We start from the raw sequence: 21750 nt of genomic DNA, 5'->3' as shown, positions 1-21750 counted from the left end.
TATCCAAACATGAGGAAATGTGCTACCTCCTTGACTGCATTATTTGGCTCTACTTATGCCAGTGAGCCTTTTCCCACATGATTATTAGTAAGTCCAAATGCTGTCCACCATCACTGATGCTCATTTGGAAGCCTGCTTGAGACTAGCTTCCAGCTGCTACTCTCCGGACTATGCAACCCTGGGCTGGCTGAATCCATTCTGTGTAATTCATCAGAGTATGTACTGAGTATATATAAATAAATATATGTTTAGCATTTTTTAATGTAGGTAGATTATTTTGACCTAGTAATTTTGAAAGTAGCTCGCAGGCCAAAAAAAGTGTGGGCATCCCTGAGCTAGGGAATGCATTTGCCCTAGCAAAGGCCAGTAAACAGCATTTGTAGTTTGTTTGCTGTTATATTAATGTTCAGAATACCATATGTAGCACCATTAAGGGTTCTGATGAGCACTGGAATTGTAATATAAATGTAAATTTATTCGTAAAGCACATTTAAGAAACAACAGTTGAGTTTCCGTAGTGCTTTTAAATACCATCGCAAATAAACACGTTTTCCGACGTGTTTTATTCGTGATTCGTTTTATGTTGACCACGTTAAAAAAACAAAACGGTTTGGGTTCACTGGCTCCTTAGGTTTCCTTGTAGTTATCTATTTATTATTAATTAACAAACTTCTGTCCGCATACATTTTGTTAATACAATTTGAGCTTTTTACACCATACACTTGAGTGTTTATAGGTTTAGGGATATTTAGTCTAGAAACGTTTTGTTAAACATATGAATCATGGAGGACTCTTTAAATTTCAAGTAAGAAACATTTATGGTTAAATGCTTTATTTGAAATATTGTTTAGATATGATTCCGGGTGCACTATGATTGATTGCAACAGTTTTTTGCAGTAAAAAAAAAAAAAAAAGGCAATTATAATAGATTGCGGCATATTGTGATTTAACTCGCTATATATTAACCTTGGATTGTTCACATTAAAACAACAGGATCAACACATTTGTTTAAAAGAAAAGTGTCAACAGAACGAGTACAGTAGGGTAGTCAATTTAAATGTAGTTTGTATTATCAATTGGATTATATAAAAGGGAAAATATAAAAAAATGATTGACAAAGCAATACCTGAAAAAAAGAAATCTCCCATGATGTTTTACCTATCCAAAATCTGAAAAGAGAAGAGTTTGAATATGGCAGTCCATTTGAATGACATTTGAGTAATTACACGAATCCTTTAAAATAATGCGTGGTGGAGTGCAGCTTCAAGAAGCCTTGAAGCTGATGAGGTAATCGGGGTATGCCCCTGCATCGCTGAACACCACATAAATGAAGGGGTTCTGGACGTTATCTACTGCACAGTCGTGGAGGTCGGAGAGGGGGTTATTGGGGTCCAGGGGGGCTGGTTCCACCATGCCACGAGTCCCCAGGCAGGGCTTCCCCACCAGCACCCGAGCCTGGTACATGTACTTCAGCCCCTGGGCGTCCGGGTTAGAGTATGTGTCGTTGCAAGAGTACCAGGATTGCTTGGCAAAATAGGTTCCGTTGCCGTACTGAGTGGCTGTGGAGAAATGCAATGAAATGATAACACAAACAAAGGAACAATGATTTTCGTTTGGAATAAATATGACACAACTATTAAAGCACACTTGTGTTTGTGTGTATGTGTGTTCAGATGCAACTCTAACCGTTTCTTCCACAGAAGCTTCTGTTGAAACCATTGCTGTTGACCTTTTGGCAGATCACAGCTGTGGTGCCGTGGTAAAGGTCCATCTCGTTCTTGTTACGGGGATATTTCCTTTCAAGCATCTGTTTTTTCACAGCATATCTTTGCCATTGGTCTTTGCTCTGAATCCTCTGGATCTGTATTATAATTGTTAATATTTGTATCATAATTCACACGAGAGAAGGTCTATATGAATGAATAACAAGCTAAATATATCTCAACTGTCAATATATTGCTTTCCACAACTGTTTTTCTATCAACCTTTTTGTCTAAAATGCTTCCTAATTACCTTGACCACTGTAAATATTGCAGGGGTGGCCATATTGGGATCTTTGGATGTTTGCAGGAAATTTGCCTGAACCTTTTTGTACTGTTCAGAGGTTGGAGACAGGTCCACAATGTCCAGAGTCTTGTTATCCATCCTATCCCAATTTGATGGTGGCTCTAAGACAGCTAAGACATGACACATTCAAGACACGTTTACGCTTTGCTATCACATTTTTAGCACGCTCAACATCTTGAGGGGTCAGCATTCTTCATGTGGAAAAGTAATAAGGTAGTACTGAGCCTAAGTAAGATGTCATGAAAACGAAACCACACTATTGACCAAACAAACAAACTCATAACTCGCCCAACTTATTTAAATCTCTGCAGATGATGGCAATGCAAACATTGTGTGTGATGAGTCAGAAAAGTAAGGTGGGTGCGACTTGTTTTCATCTGATGTCCCCGTCTCCTTGGGGACCCCAATGGTCTTAATTAATACAACCAACCATCAGTGACCAAACCACATTGAGTATAGAAGAAGTTTGTATGCAACAGGACAATAAAATAAACTTGTTTCGAAGTATGCTGCCCACTTCACTCCCTCACAAAAGCGTATTATAAGGGACTGTACCTATTTCAGAACCAGCCTTCAGGGTCCTCTTTATTCTAGCGATGGTTCCATTCCTGTCGGTCCGCTCCATCTTGTCCAGGTTCACAGTGTAGGTCTGGTTCTGCAGGGTGTAGCTGATGCTCGGCTCTTTCTTATGCAGGGCGTGCTCAAGATCTAAAATGACAGATGGGTCCAGTTCTGCCCACACCTCCCCGGCGCAGACCTCCCAGCGCACCGTCTTCCACAGCCTCTTCTCTTCTTCCTGCCGGGTCGCACGCTCCTTGGCCTTTTGCAGATCCTTCTCGATCTGCAGAACCATGGTCAGGGCGTCGGCCTCCTTCCCAGTCACGGAGACCTTGTTCGGGGCCGACACACTGACGCACACCTGGAGGCTCCGGCTGAGAGCCACGATGGCCTGTTTCTCTGAGGGGAGAAGTAGGGCCAGGTAGGGGGAGCTGATCTGGTGCAGCTTCCACTCTTTTGTCACTAGGTCATCCACAAGTTTTTTGACGTTTGCCAGGTCACTCAAACAGCAGCCAAGAACCTCAACCTCCACTTCGGGGAAGGACACATCCCCGCAGGCACTTGCCAGACACATGGAAGGCTGCTGGGTAGGGGCCACAGCTCCTCCCTGGGGGGCACTTATTTTTGCTGTAATGACAATAGGGTATACTTATTAATGTAAGGTAAAATAATAAAGTTATATCAATTATAATGCAAGGGTATGGAATGTTATGAAGTAGAACAATAGACCATCAACAAACGTGATTCAAAGCAAATATTGGTGAATTTTATATTAGATCTGCCTCTAGATTCTAGTGCAGAAAGATACAGCAGAAACCTTAACCCCCAAAGATGGATTCAGAAGTTTGGATGGATGTGTTTACCCTGTGCTGTCAATTTTTTAACCGTTGGTTTCCCTTTCTTACATTTCTTCAAGCTCTTCCGGAAATCCTGGAACATGTTGGTTTGGAAAATCACTATATGGACATCCTTAAGGAACGGTGTTTTGGTAATTTTTATGTGTTCTTCTACTGCAGTGACCATTGCATTGCCAACATCTACAGCACACAGATTTCCAGCACCTGGGAAAAAGTAAGTTATCAGAAATCTGGTACTACTGAAGGAGCAATAAAATGCTTATCTTCATGAACAACAAGATATGGAATTCTTGATTTAGATCACCTTTTTTTGATCGCAAAGATGAATGTGAGTGATGAGCAATACCGGCAATATGTCGGCCTACCTGTGCCAAGTGCTGGAAAGGAAACCGACCGGATTTTATGGTCCTCGCACATCTTGAAGACCTTGAGCATGGAGCTGATAATGTCTTTCGCCTTGGTCTGGCCCACCATGTGAATGATGTGTTTTGCTGCAAGGTTGCCAGGTTTGGTGATGACCACACCATCACCAGGTTGATTACCTTTAAATCAAAGAAGAAACATAATTGCTAATCCTAAAGCCCACATTTTTAAGAATGTATCCAACGAGTTGTGAATAGTTCTGAAAAGTAATCCTTTTGAAAGCCACAATCATTTAACCAAAATAATTTAGGTAAATTTGTAATTTACCTAAATTGTTGCATTCATCAACCACTGTTTGTCCAGCTGCATTGAGAATAGCTCCTGACACACCTGTAAAGAAAAATGGAGTAAACCTTTATTTTTATTTTTAGTTCCTTTGATGTCCTGGGGGCATAGAGTTGTTAACATTTTACATACGTACATTGGAAAAATAATAGCATCACTAGCCTTCAGATGCTAAATTGGGCTAACCAAATGCTAACTTAGTATAGTTATACTATGAATATTTTGGCCAAAATGTCTGCCATTGAATTATTTACCTGAATTGAGATTCAGGCTAGCGTTGGTACTACTGACGATAGCATCCGTTTTTTCCTTTGTTATGTCACCACAAAACAGTTTCACTTTCACCTGCCTGATCAACATTTCAGCAGTGGTCGCTAGAGTGAGGGAAAATCAGATGTCAGCAGACTTAGGCAATTTTGTGATCATGCAAACACTGCATATCATTAGCCTCATTGCATAATTGCCTACGTCCAATAGATTACTTAGGCAGATAGTGATTATGGAATGTAAAAAGCACTCTGATTGGCTAAGGATATAGCCAATGAAGCACAGTGAATCAACAGTTATAGGAGAGTAGATTTAGGTTACATATCACTATTTGGCAAAAAATAAGACAATTATGATATGAGATTAACGATATGTGGTTAGGGTTATTCAAGTGTTGTATTTAATAACAAAAAGTAAAATAAACATGTCTGACCTCCTGAGTTATCTTCGTCACAGGAAGAGTCATTACTGCTGTCGTCATCATCAACGATATCCTTATTGATAAACAAGGTTGGACAGCAATTATGATTACTTATCTCTTCATAATAATGCTGATGACAATTTTAATAGTTACTTTCATTATTCTGATCTTCCCTGTTGACAAAGACTGCTCATGGTGTTGAATATAGAATCGATAATTTACAAACTTGTGTCACCTGTGTCCAGTAAAGGAGGGCCTGCTGACACTCTTTCATGGCCTTGACCTGGTCAACCACTAGGAAGATCTGCTTCAGAGCACTGAATTTATGCTTTGAAAAATGGGCTTCAATGCCAGCCAGCAGGGCAAAAACAGATTCTTGGAATTTCATTCCACCCCCGCCTGCAACAACAGAAGCCTTATTAGCATACTATTTTACATTATTTTACTTCAGTTAGATTAGGGCTGGGTTCAAATAACAAATCGGATTCAAATCGATTCATCAAATCCAGAGATTAATTAATAATGTTATTGGCATTTTAGTGCCTTTTTAGACACTGAAGAGACAGTTGTGTCTGTGTCTGCTGTAGTATGTTGGTCATGTTAAATAGAAAGGACATTAATTAAACTGCTTTGGGGGCAATTCTTAATGTAATTGATATTTTTAACAATGCACCAAGTTAGAGGATTCCTTATACAATTTACAGTACAGTAAAGTTCTCTGGGAACCACTTTCGTATCCATATCCAACTGAAATATCCCTTACCGATTATTTAATATTGAATTTGATGAAATCAAATAAAATAAGGACTTCATGAATCGAAATGGCATCGGTTGTGGAAATCAGTGGTGATACCCAGCCTGAAACTAGCATCAAGCCATGAAGATCCGCTGTATGAATTACCAGTTCCAATGGCAGGGAATGACACGGAGGGGATCTTTTTATCCTCACAGTGCTTCAGCACATTCTTCACACGCTCAACAGCCTGCTCCACACTTTTCGGGCCTACTATGTGGATGATGAAGTCACACTGCAGGCTTCCTCCGCTGGTCACTCCTGCATCGTTGCCCCTCAGGGGTCCTTGGGCAAGAAAAAGTAAGTCTGTCACAATCACTCAATTGGAGTGCACAATTTAACTTATATTCTGAGGACAACATGCTCCTAACATAGGTACATATCATAATAACTATCCTCATTGTGAAAATTCATTATATCTGTAGGAATTTCTTTATTTCTTAGAATAATTATTGCCATTTTTATTTGTATGCTAAAAGGGGCAGATACTTACGAATTTTGACACACTCAACTTCAACTGCAGATCCAGCAGCATTAAAAATGGCCCCAGACACACCTTGTTAAGCACATTAGAATCACTTTAAGATCACTCGAAAATTTGGTCTAAGAGTTTGCATTAGTGGGAAGACACCATTCAGTTCTCACACAACACAATAAAAAATGATAATGAACTTGTGACAAACCATTTTTTAAGTTAACATCCTTATTTGTACTGTTGACAATGGCTTTCACAGTTTCTGCAGTTATGTTTCCTTGCTTCAGTTCAATCAAGGCACTCTTCATCTTAACTGGAGTCAAATACAAAAGATCGATTTTTTTTAAGACACATTAGTGTCACATGTGACAAGTATGTAATATATGCTTTAAACTTTAAGCAAATTCAAGTAACATTAATATTGCAATAATTGTACAAATCTATTGGTACAGACTCATTTTTAGCTGAACTTTGTGGAATCGTATGGACTTCTACAACTGCTAGGGTTTTTCTTTCAGCCTAAATGGGCATTTAAAGAAGAAAAACAAAAACCTTGATTCAGAGGTAGTGCAACCTGTACAGCCATCATCTACAAAAGCAGTAACAAACAGAAAATACCTAAATTAAAACTAAGGGGTATACATTTATTACCAACGACAAGTGAATCAATGAACTACCATAAAAACTAAAATACTTAAATAAATCGTCAATTATTCTTACTTGTATGCCGGCCCTGAGGGTTTTACAATATCTCGACTTGTTGAAATACTTCTTTATGCTTTCATAAGTCCTGTCTTCATAGGCCACTACAAAAATCGTTTTAAGGCTGGATAAGGGAGTGCATAATATATGTTTTTTCAAGCCCTGTAGAATGGCCTTCGCAGAATCCTCAGGGAGACAGCCACCTCTTCCTATCAGAAAATTGTCATGGTGTTCAGTACAATACACTGGTTCCTTTTAAGTGTTTATATGTGGATGATGTTGTGGAACTGAGAAAGATGCTGAATATTAACATATTATTTCACCTGTGCCAATGGTAGGAATGGACATAGTGGCAGCTTGCTTGCTTTCACACAGCTGAACGGCCTGCAGTATAGATGCAGTTGTCTTTGCAGGTCCAGCAATATGAGCGATATGTTTACAGTTCAGGTTTCCACCGCCCGTGAGCACAACATTGCCAACAGCCTGGGGACCTATGAAAAACCCGATGTTGAGAATGGTTATGTTGAATTTTTGTTTGAAAATATCAGATGGACCTCTTTTAAAATTTTGTTCTAGGATCTTGCTTATAGAGTTACCGTGTTTTTTGCATTCATCCACCACAGATTGTCCAGCTGCCTTAAGGATGTCCCCAGACACACCAGTGTTCAGATTTAGATTCTGGTTGCTTGAATTCACGATGACATCTACGTTCTCCTTAGTGATGTCTGCCTTCTTCAAGATCACAGAGACTCTTCCAATCACTGGCATGATACAATTGAAAACATTTACAAAATAAATCTCATTGTGATCATTAGTGCTTGAGCATTGCTCCTTTCTAACTTAGATAAAAATGCATTACCTATTGTGTTTGACACTTGTAGAGGTGGAAGGGCTACAGTTTGGGAGGCACCTGTTGAGGAAGGAATGAGTGGTATCTTGGTTTTGGTGGGATCTGTTGGATGGTAACCCTGTGTCACAAGGTGAGAGGCAGAGTTTGAAAAAGTGTCACTTGATACCATCAATCATTTTCATAATGAACATTGGACTTTGGATCAAAATTCACATTAGCAATTTGTGAAAATACAGCTTGTCCCAAAAAGTTTTAAAATGAACCACCTACCAAGCTTTCAAGGGCAGATTTAAATCCTTCAACTGTTTTGGGGTCAGACTCAGTCAGATGAATGGTGGTCATTGATCCACAACCCAAACCAATGAAGCCACTTATTCCCTTCATTGTTGCTTCACAGCTGTCTTTTACCGGACATCCAAAAGTTCCACATCCTAGTGCTGGCATGCCCAACGAGACACACTGGTTGTTGGCACCCTTCAAAAGACTTTGCAAGACTGCTGTCACAAGGTGTGTGGAGTTCAGATCTGAATTGCTTTTTCCCCAAACTGGGATTGCTGCATATATGAGCCTTTTGGACTTTAGAGTGCCCGCATTGGTCATGATCACATCTCCCGTGACAAGACTCTGCTTCAACTTCTCAAGTCGATCGATAGCATTTTTAATCTCAGGTCCTCCATTTTCTAGGAATTGCTGTGCAACAGGATTGCTGAAGGACATGTTGACCAGTGGACAAATCAAAACGTCTGAAGTCTGTTTGGCAACATTACCCTGAGAAAGGGTCAATGTCACACCGCCTTTAAGATAATATCTGAACCGCTGAGGGATATTTTCTTCTGATAGTTTGAGATTACAGCACAAGCCTTTCGCCTGCATTTTGAGTAATGAGATATTATCTTTCAGGATCTTTGCCTCACCAGCTTTTGAGTACATGTACTTTCTGGTTGTTATTGTTTTGATGAGAATATTCACCGCATCTATGGCGTCATTGATTTGATCACTTGTAGCTGTGACTTTGAGATATGGAGATTGTGGAGATTGGCAGGGCAAAATGGTTACCCCCAATGCTTTGAGTTGAGGATCTGCTGAGAGTTTCATGAAAGACTCAGCGAATTCAACCTGCTGCAGCGTTTTCAGAGGGATGTTTTTTGTCACTACTTTCTTGTTCTCAAGACATCCCTTAACCTTGGCAATGACATTGTCGACCACAGAACGGAATCCACACAATTTTATTTTGTCCTCTGAAAACTCAATGAGAACATTTTGAGAGTTCTGAGTAGATTCAAGTTCCTTTTTGAGTGCTTCATTAAAGGTTTTCCATTGCTCACCAAATTTTTCCTTGTTGTACTCCCCGGAAATAGAAAGAGCTTCATGCTTGATTACCTCCTTGAGTTTATTTTCGGCCCTGTCAATGTCGCCCTTCTTAGCGAGAACTGAGACAGACTCCTTGCCACAGATCACAACAGCGACAATGTTGTCCAGAGAAAAGTGATCATTTTGGAACTTCTGTAAGTCAAGGGACTGCAAAAACTGTGTAAGGTTATGGGAAGAATCAAGCTTTTTGGAAGTCAAATCATCTTGGACTTCTTGGATTAGGGTTTCTGCCGTTTGCACCTTTTCAATGAGCCCCTTAAGATGTATGGTAAAGTTTTCATTATTTTTGGATAGCTCCAAATTCACCAATTCATCCCCAACAAGATCTAACGTGAGATCTAGCCTTTCTTTGGAGTCGAATTGGATCTCTTTCTCTATGGTGTTTTTCACTACATGGAGTTCATCACTCGCCTTTTCCATCTTGCTCTTGATCTCCTTCACAAGTGTGTCCACTTCCTCCCATCTCCCGACAACCACTAACTCTGAGGAGCAGATTTTAAAGGAGATGAGGGCAGTAGCCACATTGACTTCGGGACAACTACCCTTAACTGCCTGCCAGACCTCAGCCTTCATTGGGATGTGCTCCACAATGTACTTCTCCAAGTGAGTCTGAACCTCTCTTCGAGCATTAGTCTCCCAGGAGGGGCCATGCCGTAAATGACCGAGTGAAAACTTGTTCATTGACATCTTCAGCTCTAATTGTGGCTGTTTGGAGATAATATTGAAGGAAACTATTGCCTGGACCCTTTGAAGCGCAGAAGTGAGCTCCTCTCGAAAGATCTCATTGTGACTGATAAAACTCAGGAGGTCAGGTGTGACTGGGATGGCAATATCAGTTGAGAAATCGTCCTGGAGGTGTGTTTGTCCTGTCAAAACCCACTGAAAGTCAGGGTAGAAGAGTTGTGCAACAAGCACCTTTTCCATCACAGTGTGTTTGCGTTCAGCCACCCTCTGAGCAACTATTGAAAGGAGAGTTATATCAAATTATAGAAATGAACTACAAGAAACTGAATAATAAGAATAACTATGGACTTATTATAATTATCATGGTTATCCATAACAGTTTAAAAACAATGGTTATTTTTACTGTATCAACAATGTAAACATCAGTAATGTCACTAAAGACAGTATTTTCACCGTATTGTTTAATGATACCCATACTATCCATACATACATATCTTTGTTCATCATAATAACCAGTAGTGTGAGCCTTTAAAGTAGCAATCTCTAATATTTCAGTTTTGTTGTCTTTGGCGATACCTTTGGCAATAAGCAATAATTTATCATTGATAAATAGATAGTTAGGGACATTTATTAACAGGAAAATCTTTGAGATTGCCACTTTAATTATTATCAATCAAAATGTACACAACCAATCGATTACACAATGTAACAGGACATACTGTAAGCTAAATGTGAAATGTGACCAAGAGTTGAGCTTACCCTTCCAGTCTTCAAAGGTAATTACAATGCTTTTGTTTTGGTTGACATGGACAAAAGACTTAATTATTTCCCCTCCACTCCTCATTTTGTTGGAGAAATACAGTGTAAGGAATTTGTCAGAAATATGACTCATGTCTCCTTGTACAATAACAGATTTGGTCAGTTCCAAACTACAGGCCTCAATCTTTTTGTTGTTAAACCTCTTGGTGAAAGTTTTTGTCATGAATTGGCACCCATCTGCAGGCATACACATATTCTTAGATTAGATATAATAGATAAACACAGAAATTATTATTGTTGTTACTCAATTTACACTGTTACCGACACTAATGAAAGCAAAGAAATTTACTTATTTTCAATCAGGTCAATTTGAGTCCATATTTATACAATAACCATAGCGCTATGTAACCATAACGCTTACTACGTAACCAACCCAACATCACTTTATGAAATAAACAGTTGATTTGTTTTTCCTTTGAGCATTTTGGGTCTGGTCACTTTGTACCAACTGGTACCCACCTATGTCCTCTTTAAAGGTCACCACGATGCTGTCTCCACCCACAGCCTCCCAGCTGTGCTCCGCCCGTTGGCTGCAGCTGTGGATGTACATGGAGATGGTGTTGAAGGGGCAGCAGTCGTCCAGGCCGCTGAGGACAAACCGTCGACTGTCCACCAAGTCTTCCTCCTCCTTTCCTTCGTACACCTCCACCGATATGCCATACTGCTGCGAATTGCTGGCACACACACTTTCCATGTCTGTTGGGTTTTTTATGTGTGTGTTTTGTGAGAGTGTGCGTACATGCGTGCGTGTGTGAGTGTGTGTGTGTGTGTGAAAGCGTGTGTGTGCGTGTGGGGAAAGATAATGAAGATTCAAATTACTTGTTAGTGGATATTTACAAGCTGCTATGAAAAGAAAGTATGCATATTTATACTGCATTATCACGTTGAGTAGGCCTTTCTAACATGACTTCTATGTCATGAAATTTGATAAATCAAGTATACTGATTGGATGAAGCATTGTCTTCTTCCTTGCTATTTATAATCTACTTATAATTATTTGCAGTCATGTGAATTGGCATTCACATGAATGATTATCATTGATAAGCCCTGTCAGTGCAGAGTGCATGATAATCCCATACTAGTATCACCTTGCTTGTTTTTAATAATTGGATTACCTGCTTTATTGGACGTTTGGAGGATCCATGTGTTTTTCCCATGTTTTCTAAGAATAGGATCTTTGATACACTGTTCAAAGAACATCTCGAGGGACTCCCGGCATCGCTCACTGGTGACACGCAGTAGTGCCTTGTCTTCCTTTCCCTCGTCATCGCAGACGAAGTCTGAAAAGTTCATTATATCATCTCATTTGAATCTCTGTGTCAATGAAAACAGGGAGCGAAAATGGAACTTACCTGCTTCAGAAGATAACACGGGCTGTAGAAGGAGGGCACATGTTTATTATTAAGCAGGCATGATATGATACACACGTGACACATAAGGGACCCAAGGCTATGTTGTAGTCAATCTAAATCAGCTACATGGTAGAGACGGGTCTAGCTGCAGACCTCCAGGCTCAAGGCACATTCACACTACCTCCGTCCTTCGACGGATGTCATTGACTCGGCATGGGACGCTCTCGAAATGCATTGCGGGTCCATTTGTTCTTTCGGCTCCGTGGGCTGCGTCAAAAAGTTGAGAAATGTTCAACTTTTCAGGCAGCGACGGATCCGTCGGCCAATCAGATTGTGTTATGCAAATATACTCAAATACACTGGCCAATGAAATCACCTTTGTAATACAAACAAAAAAAAACACATGGATACGTCAAAAAGCCCATAACGGTGTTATATTTTTTGGACCTCACATTTTGTATTTATATCCACACATCAGCTTTGTAGCGGAAAGCGATTTGATTGGCTGCAGGCTGCGTCTACAAAGACTATTCCCCTATACCGCAGACATGCCCTCGGTCATCCGTCGACGGACGCATGTATGGTGCGTTCACATCGCTGGAAATTATGGGGAAAACATTTTCGCACAATGGAAAGTTTGCGTGAACGACACCTCATGACGCTGTTATGATTCTACTTCCGTTCGGCAACTCGGGCCAAAATTTGATTACAGAGTTTCCCAGTTAGTGACAAATGGTTTACTAGGGATGCGCATGAATAGGCGGAACATGAACGTTTTAGTCAATATAAAAGAATCAACCATCATAACACATACTTTACTAATGATTGACGTTGTAACCGTCTGTTGGCATCGACTTTGCTCAGTTTAAACGTTGTGTACTGGTAAACCAGCTCTAGATAAGGGGAAGTGTTGCCTTTCATACAGTGGCAATACTGTATGTGCTTCTCAAAAATAAAAGTAAAGGAGAGTAGGTGATAGGCATCAAGGAAATAAAGGCATTCAAACTTGAAACTGATTCTACTAAGTTCTGGTTAGTTCTGACTGTTTTTTATCGGATAAAAAAACCCTGCTGGGAAGGACTTTTAGATTTCCCAACCGGCTTTTTCCCAAGTGAACATGAACGGTCGCTGTCGGGAACACGCGTAAGAGTGAGTGTCATCCCTGGCGAGCCGTCTCGTTATTACCAGGAGAGTGAACACGCCTCTAGTGTGAATGCGGCGTCAGGCCCACCTCCACCGTCACACCCCTTTCCATGACGTCTGAAATGTTTTTTTGCGATATGAGTGTAGAGAGTTCGTATGGGTTGGTATGAGTCAAGGATCACACCGGGTGTATACGACTGTGTTTAATCCAAGCAAGGCTTAACCGAATTGCGGTACAGACCACAAGTAAAAGTGAACCTGGCCACTGCACATTCTGATTGGATGAGGCCACACAGTACTGTGGCTCCGGAAGCTAATAATGAACGAACTGCATTATCATTTAACCAAATAATCTACAATAAGGGTTGAGGGTTTCCTTTCTGATTAAATTATACTTTGCCAAACGCCCGTTCAGATCAGTAGCTGTACATTGTGTGTACACTTGCGTTCTGTTTACCTTTGCCTCTGTCAGGGATTAACTATTGCCGCACTGGCGATTGCCTGCGTGAAATTCGGGCAACGGGACCAGTTTACTTGTTTTCGCAATTTAGTTTCTTTGTTCTTTACTTGTTAATGAGCTTCTACGGCCACTTCAAGGTAATATATTGATTTGGAGTAATGAAATGCCTATTTAACTTTGACTAAATAGCAATATTTCTGAACTTTCAGGAATCACAATAAAATGTTTACAACTGCACACACCTGTGCCTGCACACACATATGCTCATAACCACACCTTACCTGTGAGATACTGAAGAGTCCCATTATTGTCATTTAATACTTGAAAGCATTCGCTGCATTTCTCTGACAGGAAAATCGGCATGCTTCATCACAACCAGTTATACTAGTACATCTGTTGTACACACGATATTCTTGGAGACGATAGAGATGCGTCCCAACGCTGGAGGTGGGCCTGAGGCTATGGGTCTGCTGCCCGACGCCATTGTACTTTAAACGCATGTCATTTAAACGTATCTTAACAATGTGGTACTATTTGTGATTTACCTCTGGCTTGACATCCTCTGGCAGTGTAACGTGCAGTGTTACTACCCCCAGTGACCCTTTGAGATCAACTTGATGAGTCTTTCTCGACAAAACTTCGTTTTGATCTAGGAAAAGAAAAACCAACATAATTACAAACGCCTTAGAATCCAGCAAGACCAAACGTTAAAACTAGGGCTGTTAAAATTAGTGTGATAATAACACGTAAACGCAATCTTTTTAACGTGATTAATAAATATTAACACATTAATGCACATTCTCTTTATTTTTATTTATTTTTTTACTGTGATTTTGAAAGGTTTTGCCCAAAGAATGTCAACATTCATATCAGAATTTATTTTTGTTTTTTTGTTCCACTTAGCCTACTTTACATTAAATTATACTTGCAGTAAGTGGCAGCCTGTTTACAATTCCCAAATCTGTGGTGCTACTTATTTGAATAACTACACCTGTAACTGTTGGTTTACAAACTACTAAGTAACTGCTCGTTTACAATTCCCAAATCTGTGGTGTTCCGTAAATTTAATATTCAACCCCCACACTGAGTGAGTCAATAAAACTCCCTCAATATCAGTTGGTTCCAGGGGCAGAGTGGGGCACTAAAAGCCACCGGGAAAATTCTGACCGGCCTGGCCCACCACCTGCCCACCACCGGCCCATAGATTATAATAGTAGACATATGCATATTTGAGTATCTGAAGTTAATGCCCTGGCAACTAACTTTAGTTTAGCCTACTTGGATGATGCCTAAGACCAAAACTCTATAGACATTTACAATACAGGCCTAACCAGGCCATTCAACGGCTATAAATGTCAATCTGTACATTCATAAGTTCCAGCATTGAATATGAACATAATTTTTTTTGTATAAATCAAAGTAATAGCATTGTTTACATTTTGTGAAAGTAACTATGGACAGTGCTAAGACAATACAACAAGCCATCCAACCACTGGAAAACCAGGCACTTTTCAATAAATTTGTACTACGAACTACAGATATTTAAGTGCAGCATAAGAATCTTTAGGGTCATGCCATTAGACGTGGGGCCGCTGATATATCCCCTACATTTCCGAAGATAGACTTGACCTGCAGTCTGTTTATTATTGGATAAACACATTTCAAAATCCCGGGAATCTTTGCTCCATTCTAAGTTAATTCAAGAACAAACAAAGAAATGAAACTGCAGTTCGTTTGTTTTTTATGACCATGAAAGTTCTGTAACGCCTGAATAAATAAGAATTAAATGAAAATAGGCTACACAAATTAGTAGATTGATGGGAGAGATCAGAGAGGTGAGTGTGCAGTGGTAACCATGAATGAGATATAGAGAGTAAGCAGTGGTAGGCCTATAAATATTGGTTGGACGTTTGCTTCTATTATATAGTATCTCGGGGATTTCCGCGGAGGGCATAGCCTTGAAGTGGTTTAAATAATGCTCAGGGCCGGCTTGCAGACGTCTTGGGGCCGCTCACAATAATTGTTCCATTTGATATATAATTTAACTTCAATTGTAGTGGATTTAAAATAGAAATGATACAATGTGATTAATCGCTTGTTAACTCACCGATACTATGCGGTTAATCGTGTTTCAAAATAGGCTACCTACCTCTGTCGTCGACATAGCCAAGTACAACTCTTCTTTTATCGGTCGGATCTGCACAGATAACTGATATTTCGCCTCCAGATCGCCTCTTGTTTTTGAAGTACCATGCCAACTTTGATATGATTTGATCGTCCAAGTCGGCAGTTAGACCCTCCAAAATAAGAGTTTTCCCTGCCATTCCTCGTCATTCAGAAAACACAGCATCGTACATCAATGTGATCTTTGTTTTTTTCCAATTGGTTGGAAAACCCCTTGGGTTTGCTTTCTGTTTCGTTTTCTGTTCCAGGCAATACTCTCCGCCCCCTATTCTAAAACAACGAGCCTACTACTCGGTAAGTAATCTTAACCGATTTGTAAACTATTATTGTCGTGTTCTTAATTGGTGCACTTATAACCTATTAGAATAAAACACAATTCTGACAATTGTTTTTGATCACAGTAAGATCTCTTTGATCGACGAACACGATGAACCACTTCACGGTAAACACGCTTCTTCTGGTGGAACATACGTATTATATTGGTGGCTAAAAATACAGTTGTTAACACTTCCAACGATGATAACAGGTCTGCATTGTTTTCTTCAGCTTAATACTGGCAGTGGCGAGGAAGAAAAGGGAATCGCCGATGCATTAAAAGAGCTAGAAATGTGGAAGGTAGGCCTGGCCCTAGCTCATATAAGTCCATGGTGTTTCCCTATGCTTGAACTTATTTAAGATTGTCGCCGACTAGCTGTAACCCTCTATATTTTGAAGGGTAAAGTGGAAGAGGCCACATGTGTGAAAGCCGACCTCGCTCTGGAAGCAGCCAAGCAAGAGGAGGCCAAGACCAAGGCAGGGAAGGACATGAATGCTGCTCTTGAACAGCAAGATAAATATCGGGAGGAATACACCCAGGCCACGTTTGCCATAGAGGTCAGCCTGCTTTAAACAGTCACATAGGCTAGGTTTAGGGGTTGTTTGTTTTTGTGTTACATATTTGGTGCACTATGAAATGCCATGCAACATATCAGTGAATGAGTTGTCAACTACTTTTTTCGAACTGCATAGGGTGAAATCCTCAGACTTCAGATGGAAAATAAGCTTTTGATGGACCGACTGAGGGGCTGCAAAGATTATTTAGAATTAAAAAGAACCCGGTTTGATGAATTAAGAGAGCAATTTAAGGTACCAAACAGTGAATTCATGTTCATGTGATATACATCAATTGATATACAATCTTTGATTGAACTGAAATAGCTGCAGTCCTCTATAAATATGTTCTGTTTCTACGTCCATCCAGTTCAGTGCCCAGATTCCTGACATTAAGCTAAAGTTTAGTGACGTGCTGAAGGAAGAGGAGGACAGCGAGGTGGGCCAGCACATCAGTGGATACCACACCATCACACAGAGACCAACCACGGTACTCACTGGAGGACAGGCACTCATCACCTTCGAAGAAAAGAAAGGTAGGCCATCGGCGCACTATGCCTGTATTGTCCTATCGTTGTACCAAATGAAATGTCTAAATTAATTATACAGAAGATATGCATGTTTAATTATCCCACTTTGCGTGAATTTTGGAAATACATAGTAGTTGTGTTTGTAGGCCTGGTGACAGAATGGTGGACAGCACTGTTTCAAATCTCATATTTAATGAATATTGGTCAGCCCTAGTCAGACATAACCCTCACAAGTTACCCTGTAATGTGATCGCAACAGTACTCTTACAAAGAATGTTCTCACTATATCGGTATAATAATGAAGATACTTTTACTTGTACCTGCTGCAAAGTGCGATGGTTAACCCTTTGTTTTAACCCCTGGATAGAGGGTTGTAAAAGAGGTTAGGGCTAGGCATAGCAACAGGTTATGGTGTCTATCAGTCAAGTTTATCTAACGTATAACAATCAAAGTATATTCATGTGTTCCACCTCAGTGGGACATAACATTGAAGGCAAACATCAGATAAAGTGGTTCAGTGAACCATTCAATATGAATATCATATTCATAAATAATACATTGTTGGCTGTAATACATGGCTATAGGCAGCAGCACATAAGCAGAGTTATAATGAAAACAATGTCAAAATGCATCAGCGAATTGACTAGGATTGAAGGATCACCACCCAGGAGGACATGGTCAAAGTTAAACACAGGGGCAGATCATAATCGTTTATGGTTTCCAGGCAAAGCGTTGCTGACATCCCAACTGATAGAGTCTGCTAATTGTTCTGCTTTTTATGTCAAGGCAGGTTCAAATCACATGGTATGCTAAGTACCATTTACAAAGTGTACTTCTTAAATACATTCATTTTAGTGGATAAAGTTGCTAATAAATCACTATTAATGTCTACCACCCCTCCTGTAACAAGATGATTGATCATCTTGTGACTTTCCTAACACATGTTGCACAAACTGAAAACCTGGACATGTTCTCGGACAATTGTTCTGCGACCAAAACTTCAATTGTAGTTTAGTTCTACTTTGTATTCTTCTTAATCCTTCTTAACCTGTTTCTATCTCCTGACTGATCATTTCCAGTGGCTTCCCAGATTCTGAAGATGGCCAAGTGCCCTGTGCCTCTTGAGAAGGATAAATTAGATGTGATACCAAAGAGACTGACCCTGGGGTCTGCTGTCAAGTTCGGGGTACTGTTCTTTTCTCTTTAAACTCTATTTAACCGTGTTTAAAATATTGAAATGTACTTATCTGTAACTACCATGGGGTTGACGTGAATTTACCAAGATCATGTGCTATAAAGCATGTTTAAAGCAACAACTCAATTTGATTCAATAAATAAGAGACAAAGTTTTTTTGCAACAAACAAAAAACCGAACTGTAGCAATAAAGATAAACTAGTCTTAAACACTCAAGATATATAACCCAGGACCCTATCATACAGTTCATTATATTTTTGGTTTTCAATTTCCTGCATTCATTTCTATAGATGACATACGATTAACAGAATGTGTCCTAATATAAAGATGGCGGGTGGATTCATAGTATTTGTTTGCAAAACCTATGCCTTTAAGTGAACTACCGGACTCTTCCTTACTGGTTCTATATGAGAATTGTTATTGTCATAGCAAGCCTTGTCATTAAGTGATTAGACTTGTTATCATGTTGAGTCTTATCTTGTTGCAATTTTCACAAACAGGTATGGCGCACTAAGGAATCTTTGCTCATTTTCACTCGCTTTCTCTGCTCGCTAGTAAAGTCATGGCCAAATCCCCCATCTCAAAATAGAGGGGGATACCGTAAGTCATTCTGGGTACCGTAGGAAAATAGCCCACTGAAGCCAAACGCAGGAAGCCTGACACGAAAAATAACAAGAAAGATGAACATTTCGCATCAGAAAAATATATCCTGGAAGGAATTGTTAAATTCCTGTTAAACGTTTTACAACCATGTCAACGTTCTTTAGCCTTTATTATTCCTTTAAAGCCTAGCCATGCTATGCTTTGATCATTTAAGGAAACTCTGTAATCACTTTTTTTTTATTGCCCCACACTGTAGATCCAGCTTGACGTGTCAAAAAAGGCGTTGAAGTTCTCTGGTGTGCGGTCTGCCATGAGCCAGGAGGCGACCAGAGGTCACCTGGAGTCCGGTTTCTCCAGGCCTAGCAGAGGAGGCGGAGAGGTGGAGAGGGTGGATTATGACCCAGACACCGGCACTGGCAAAGTCACCTTCCTCAATACTGGAGGTAGACTGTCTGTGTGTGTTTGTGTGTCACTGACAGAATAAAATATATGATGATTATAAATGGTCATGTATACATGCAAATAATAATTTATAACCCATTTTCTCTGGTCTAGTTGCTGAGCGACTGGCTTTGATTGGCAAGTACAATGTGGATTTGGACGCACATGTGAATATAAAGGTTGAACCTGTGCTCCAATACCATCTGGAGGGGTTCCAGGTAAGATGTAGAAATGGCTGTCTCTGTCGGCTTTGATCACAATCGATTCATTGTGCTTGTTATGTTGAATACATAGTTCCTTAAGTTTAATTAATAACGGGGCCAAGACTGCGACCATTTATTATGTGGATGCCAGGTAGTTATTCCTATGTAGAATGTGAATATAGATTCATATAGGCTTTTGTCCCATTTGAATCATGAAATGGTTAAATTGGTTTGCTCACATGTTTTAACGGAATAACGCTTCAAAAAGAAAAAAAATCACCAGTGTGTGGAGAAAGTCACTGGCCTTTGGATCCACTTTTGGTCCGAGCGCGTCTCTGTTACTACAGAGCTTCAATGTAAAGCGGTAACACGGCAGCGACAGAGCGCCGCATCGGGCAAGAGAAAGAACAAAACCTGTCGGAAAATCCCATTTAAGGTGTCGGTTCTGTGTTGTATATGAATGGGTGTAATGAACATTTTGGGCAGAGCTAGACGCCATAGAGTGGCAGCGCTGGTGTAATCGCTATCATTGGAAATACAACCCATTTAGGTTCCAGTGAAAACACAGAGCAAATAAAGCTTGTTTGTACACTGCAAGTTTTAAGTGGATTGCACCGCAGCAATAGTGCTATTCAAGTTAAGATCCTGCAAACAAATAGCCTACACTAAAAGAACGCCTTCTTTGATCCATCATTCAGAATTATATGAGGAAAGAGATGTTGAGGCACTGGCAAAAAGAAAACCACCTGTGCAATAAATACAATAATTTAAAGTAAGTTCATCTTTTAAAATTAATCTATTCAGACGGATGGTCCGTGACAAAGAACATGCCAATACTGGGACAAAGCAGCAAAAAAGGCAGTGCGACCAAATGAAAATGTATAAAACCTAAAGCCCTGAATAACGATCAACGGAATGCTCAATTACGCCAAAGAGCTGTTGGGGAAACTCTGACCTAACCAACCTCTGTTACTTCCCCACCACAGGCCTTTTGTGGCGCCCCAGAGAGGACTGTTCTGCTGGACAACATCAGGGACATGGAAGATGAGGAAGACATGGCGGACATCCTGGAGATCTTCTTCCAGAAGCAAACCAACTCTGGCGGGGAGATTGAGAGCTTCAAATACATCTCCAGGGGCAAGGAGCTTCTGGTCTTGTTTGATGTCATATAAGTGACTTAAATCATAATCTCTGATGGAGAAGTGTTGAAATGGCGCTAGGCGTTAAACGTTGAATGTGGTGGGTTTTCGCTGTGCGATGTAGCTAGCTGTTTGCTTTTATTCAAGGCTTTCAAATCACAATATGTAGGTTATATTTCGTATATATTAATAAGTCAGATTTATATATCAATTATATTAAGTGCATAGAAGAATGCAACAAACACAACATTAAGGATTTCTCCTGTGTAAAGGTTAAAAACAGAAACCAGGGCAAATAATAACACCAATAAAAGTCCAAATTAAACTTGGAATGACTACAAATTGTTATCTTCTCCTACGCGTATACATTGAGCGCCCTGTGGTATATGTTAACAAATATAATGACATCTCATGTTTTAAGCAAGTGAGAAAAAGTTGAATTGTTTAATAATGTTTTTAACTGATTGTTATTAGCAGCTCCCATATGCATAGCATACTATAGAATCCAGTGAAATATAACCATCATATCATATAACCTAATTTCACTGAAGCCTATAAGAATAATTACATTATTTACAATTGAGGATGTTCTCTTGTTTACTAGAATCGTAAACTAACACAATTCTAGTAAACTAGAGAATATCCTCTATCAGGTGTCAGTTAAAACCAGATATAGTTAATGCACTCAAGCAAGCAATGCTTTCATCATGACGACATGGCAACTTTTACACATGATTATGACTCATTGGACACAGCTCCCTTATGAAGACAACATGAATGAAAATGAGCATTTCGGGAAACCATTGCCTAGATTACAATGATTTACTACTTTACGTAATTACAAGTGAAGGAGATTATTAAGATTGTCCAGGTGAAGTGCCAGATTAGTTTTACATTCTGTATACACAATCGACTGTAGAACTGAGGAAATTGAATCTTTACTTACACTATGTGCCCACTAGGTGGTAGCATAAGATCAAAAGGTTTGGCACAACCCAGGGGCAGCGAAAAGAAAATTAGGCAAAATTCATCAGTTGAGACTTTTCCGATGGTACCAG

The 21750-nt window shown here is 39.9% G+C and overlaps 2 protein-coding genes across 3 annotated transcripts; one reads left to right on the top strand and one right to left on the bottom strand.

The window, feature by feature from the left end:
* Window positions 1-815: 815 nt before the first annotated feature.
* LOC307072097 (protein mono-ADP-ribosyltransferase PARP14-like) lies at window positions 816-15892 on the bottom strand. Of its 2 annotated transcripts, none has more exons than XM_079731276.1 (25): window positions 15677-15892; window positions 14073-14176; window positions 11925-11946; window positions 11688-11852; window positions 11032-11268; window positions 10513-10749; window positions 7969-10028; window positions 7708-7816; window positions 7445-7609; window positions 7172-7339; window positions 6867-7057; window positions 6699-6735; window positions 6355-6459; window positions 6165-6227; window positions 5780-5956; window positions 5114-5277; window positions 4891-4951; window positions 4445-4564; window positions 4173-4235; window positions 3848-4024; window positions 3489-3686; window positions 2623-3252; window positions 2014-2177; window positions 1687-1861; window positions 816-1559 (listed from the first exon to the last, which is right to left on the bottom strand). In XM_079731276.1, exons 1-25 carry the CDS (start codon window positions 15849-15851, stop codon window positions 1264-1266), a joined length of 6063 nt encoding a protein of 2020 aa, XP_079587402.1. In that variant the 5' UTR covers window positions 15852-15892; the 3' UTR covers window positions 816-1263. The 2 variants fall into 2 exon arrangements, with proteins under 2 accessions (XP_079587402.1, XP_079587403.1); XM_079731277.1 differs by having other exon boundaries at window positions 3531-3686.
* A 35-nt stretch (window positions 15893-15927) lies between these two features.
* Window positions 15928-21023, top strand: nmi (N-myc (and STAT) interactor). The gene is made up of 10 exons (XM_079731278.1): window positions 15928-16005; window positions 16113-16153; window positions 16258-16326; window positions 16426-16584; window positions 16720-16836; window positions 16952-17117; window positions 18191-18297; window positions 19166-19352; window positions 19465-19568; window positions 20540-21023. The coding sequence occupies exons 2-10, from the start codon at window positions 16139-16141 to the stop codon at window positions 20723-20725; spliced, it is 1110 nt and encodes a 369-aa protein (XP_079587404.1). The 5' UTR covers window positions 15928-16005; window positions 16113-16138; the 3' UTR covers window positions 20726-21023.
* Window positions 21024-21750: the final 727 nt, after the last annotated feature.

The sequence above is a fragment of the Pollachius pollachius genome (genome assembly GCF_949987615.1).
Source record: "Pollachius pollachius genome assembly, chromosome: 3".
Taxonomy (NCBI): domain Eukaryota; kingdom Metazoa; phylum Chordata; class Actinopteri; order Gadiformes; family Gadidae; genus Pollachius; species Pollachius pollachius.
The sequence above is the reverse complement of the archived record's forward strand: the minus strand, read 5'-3'. Positions and strand labels throughout refer to the sequence as shown.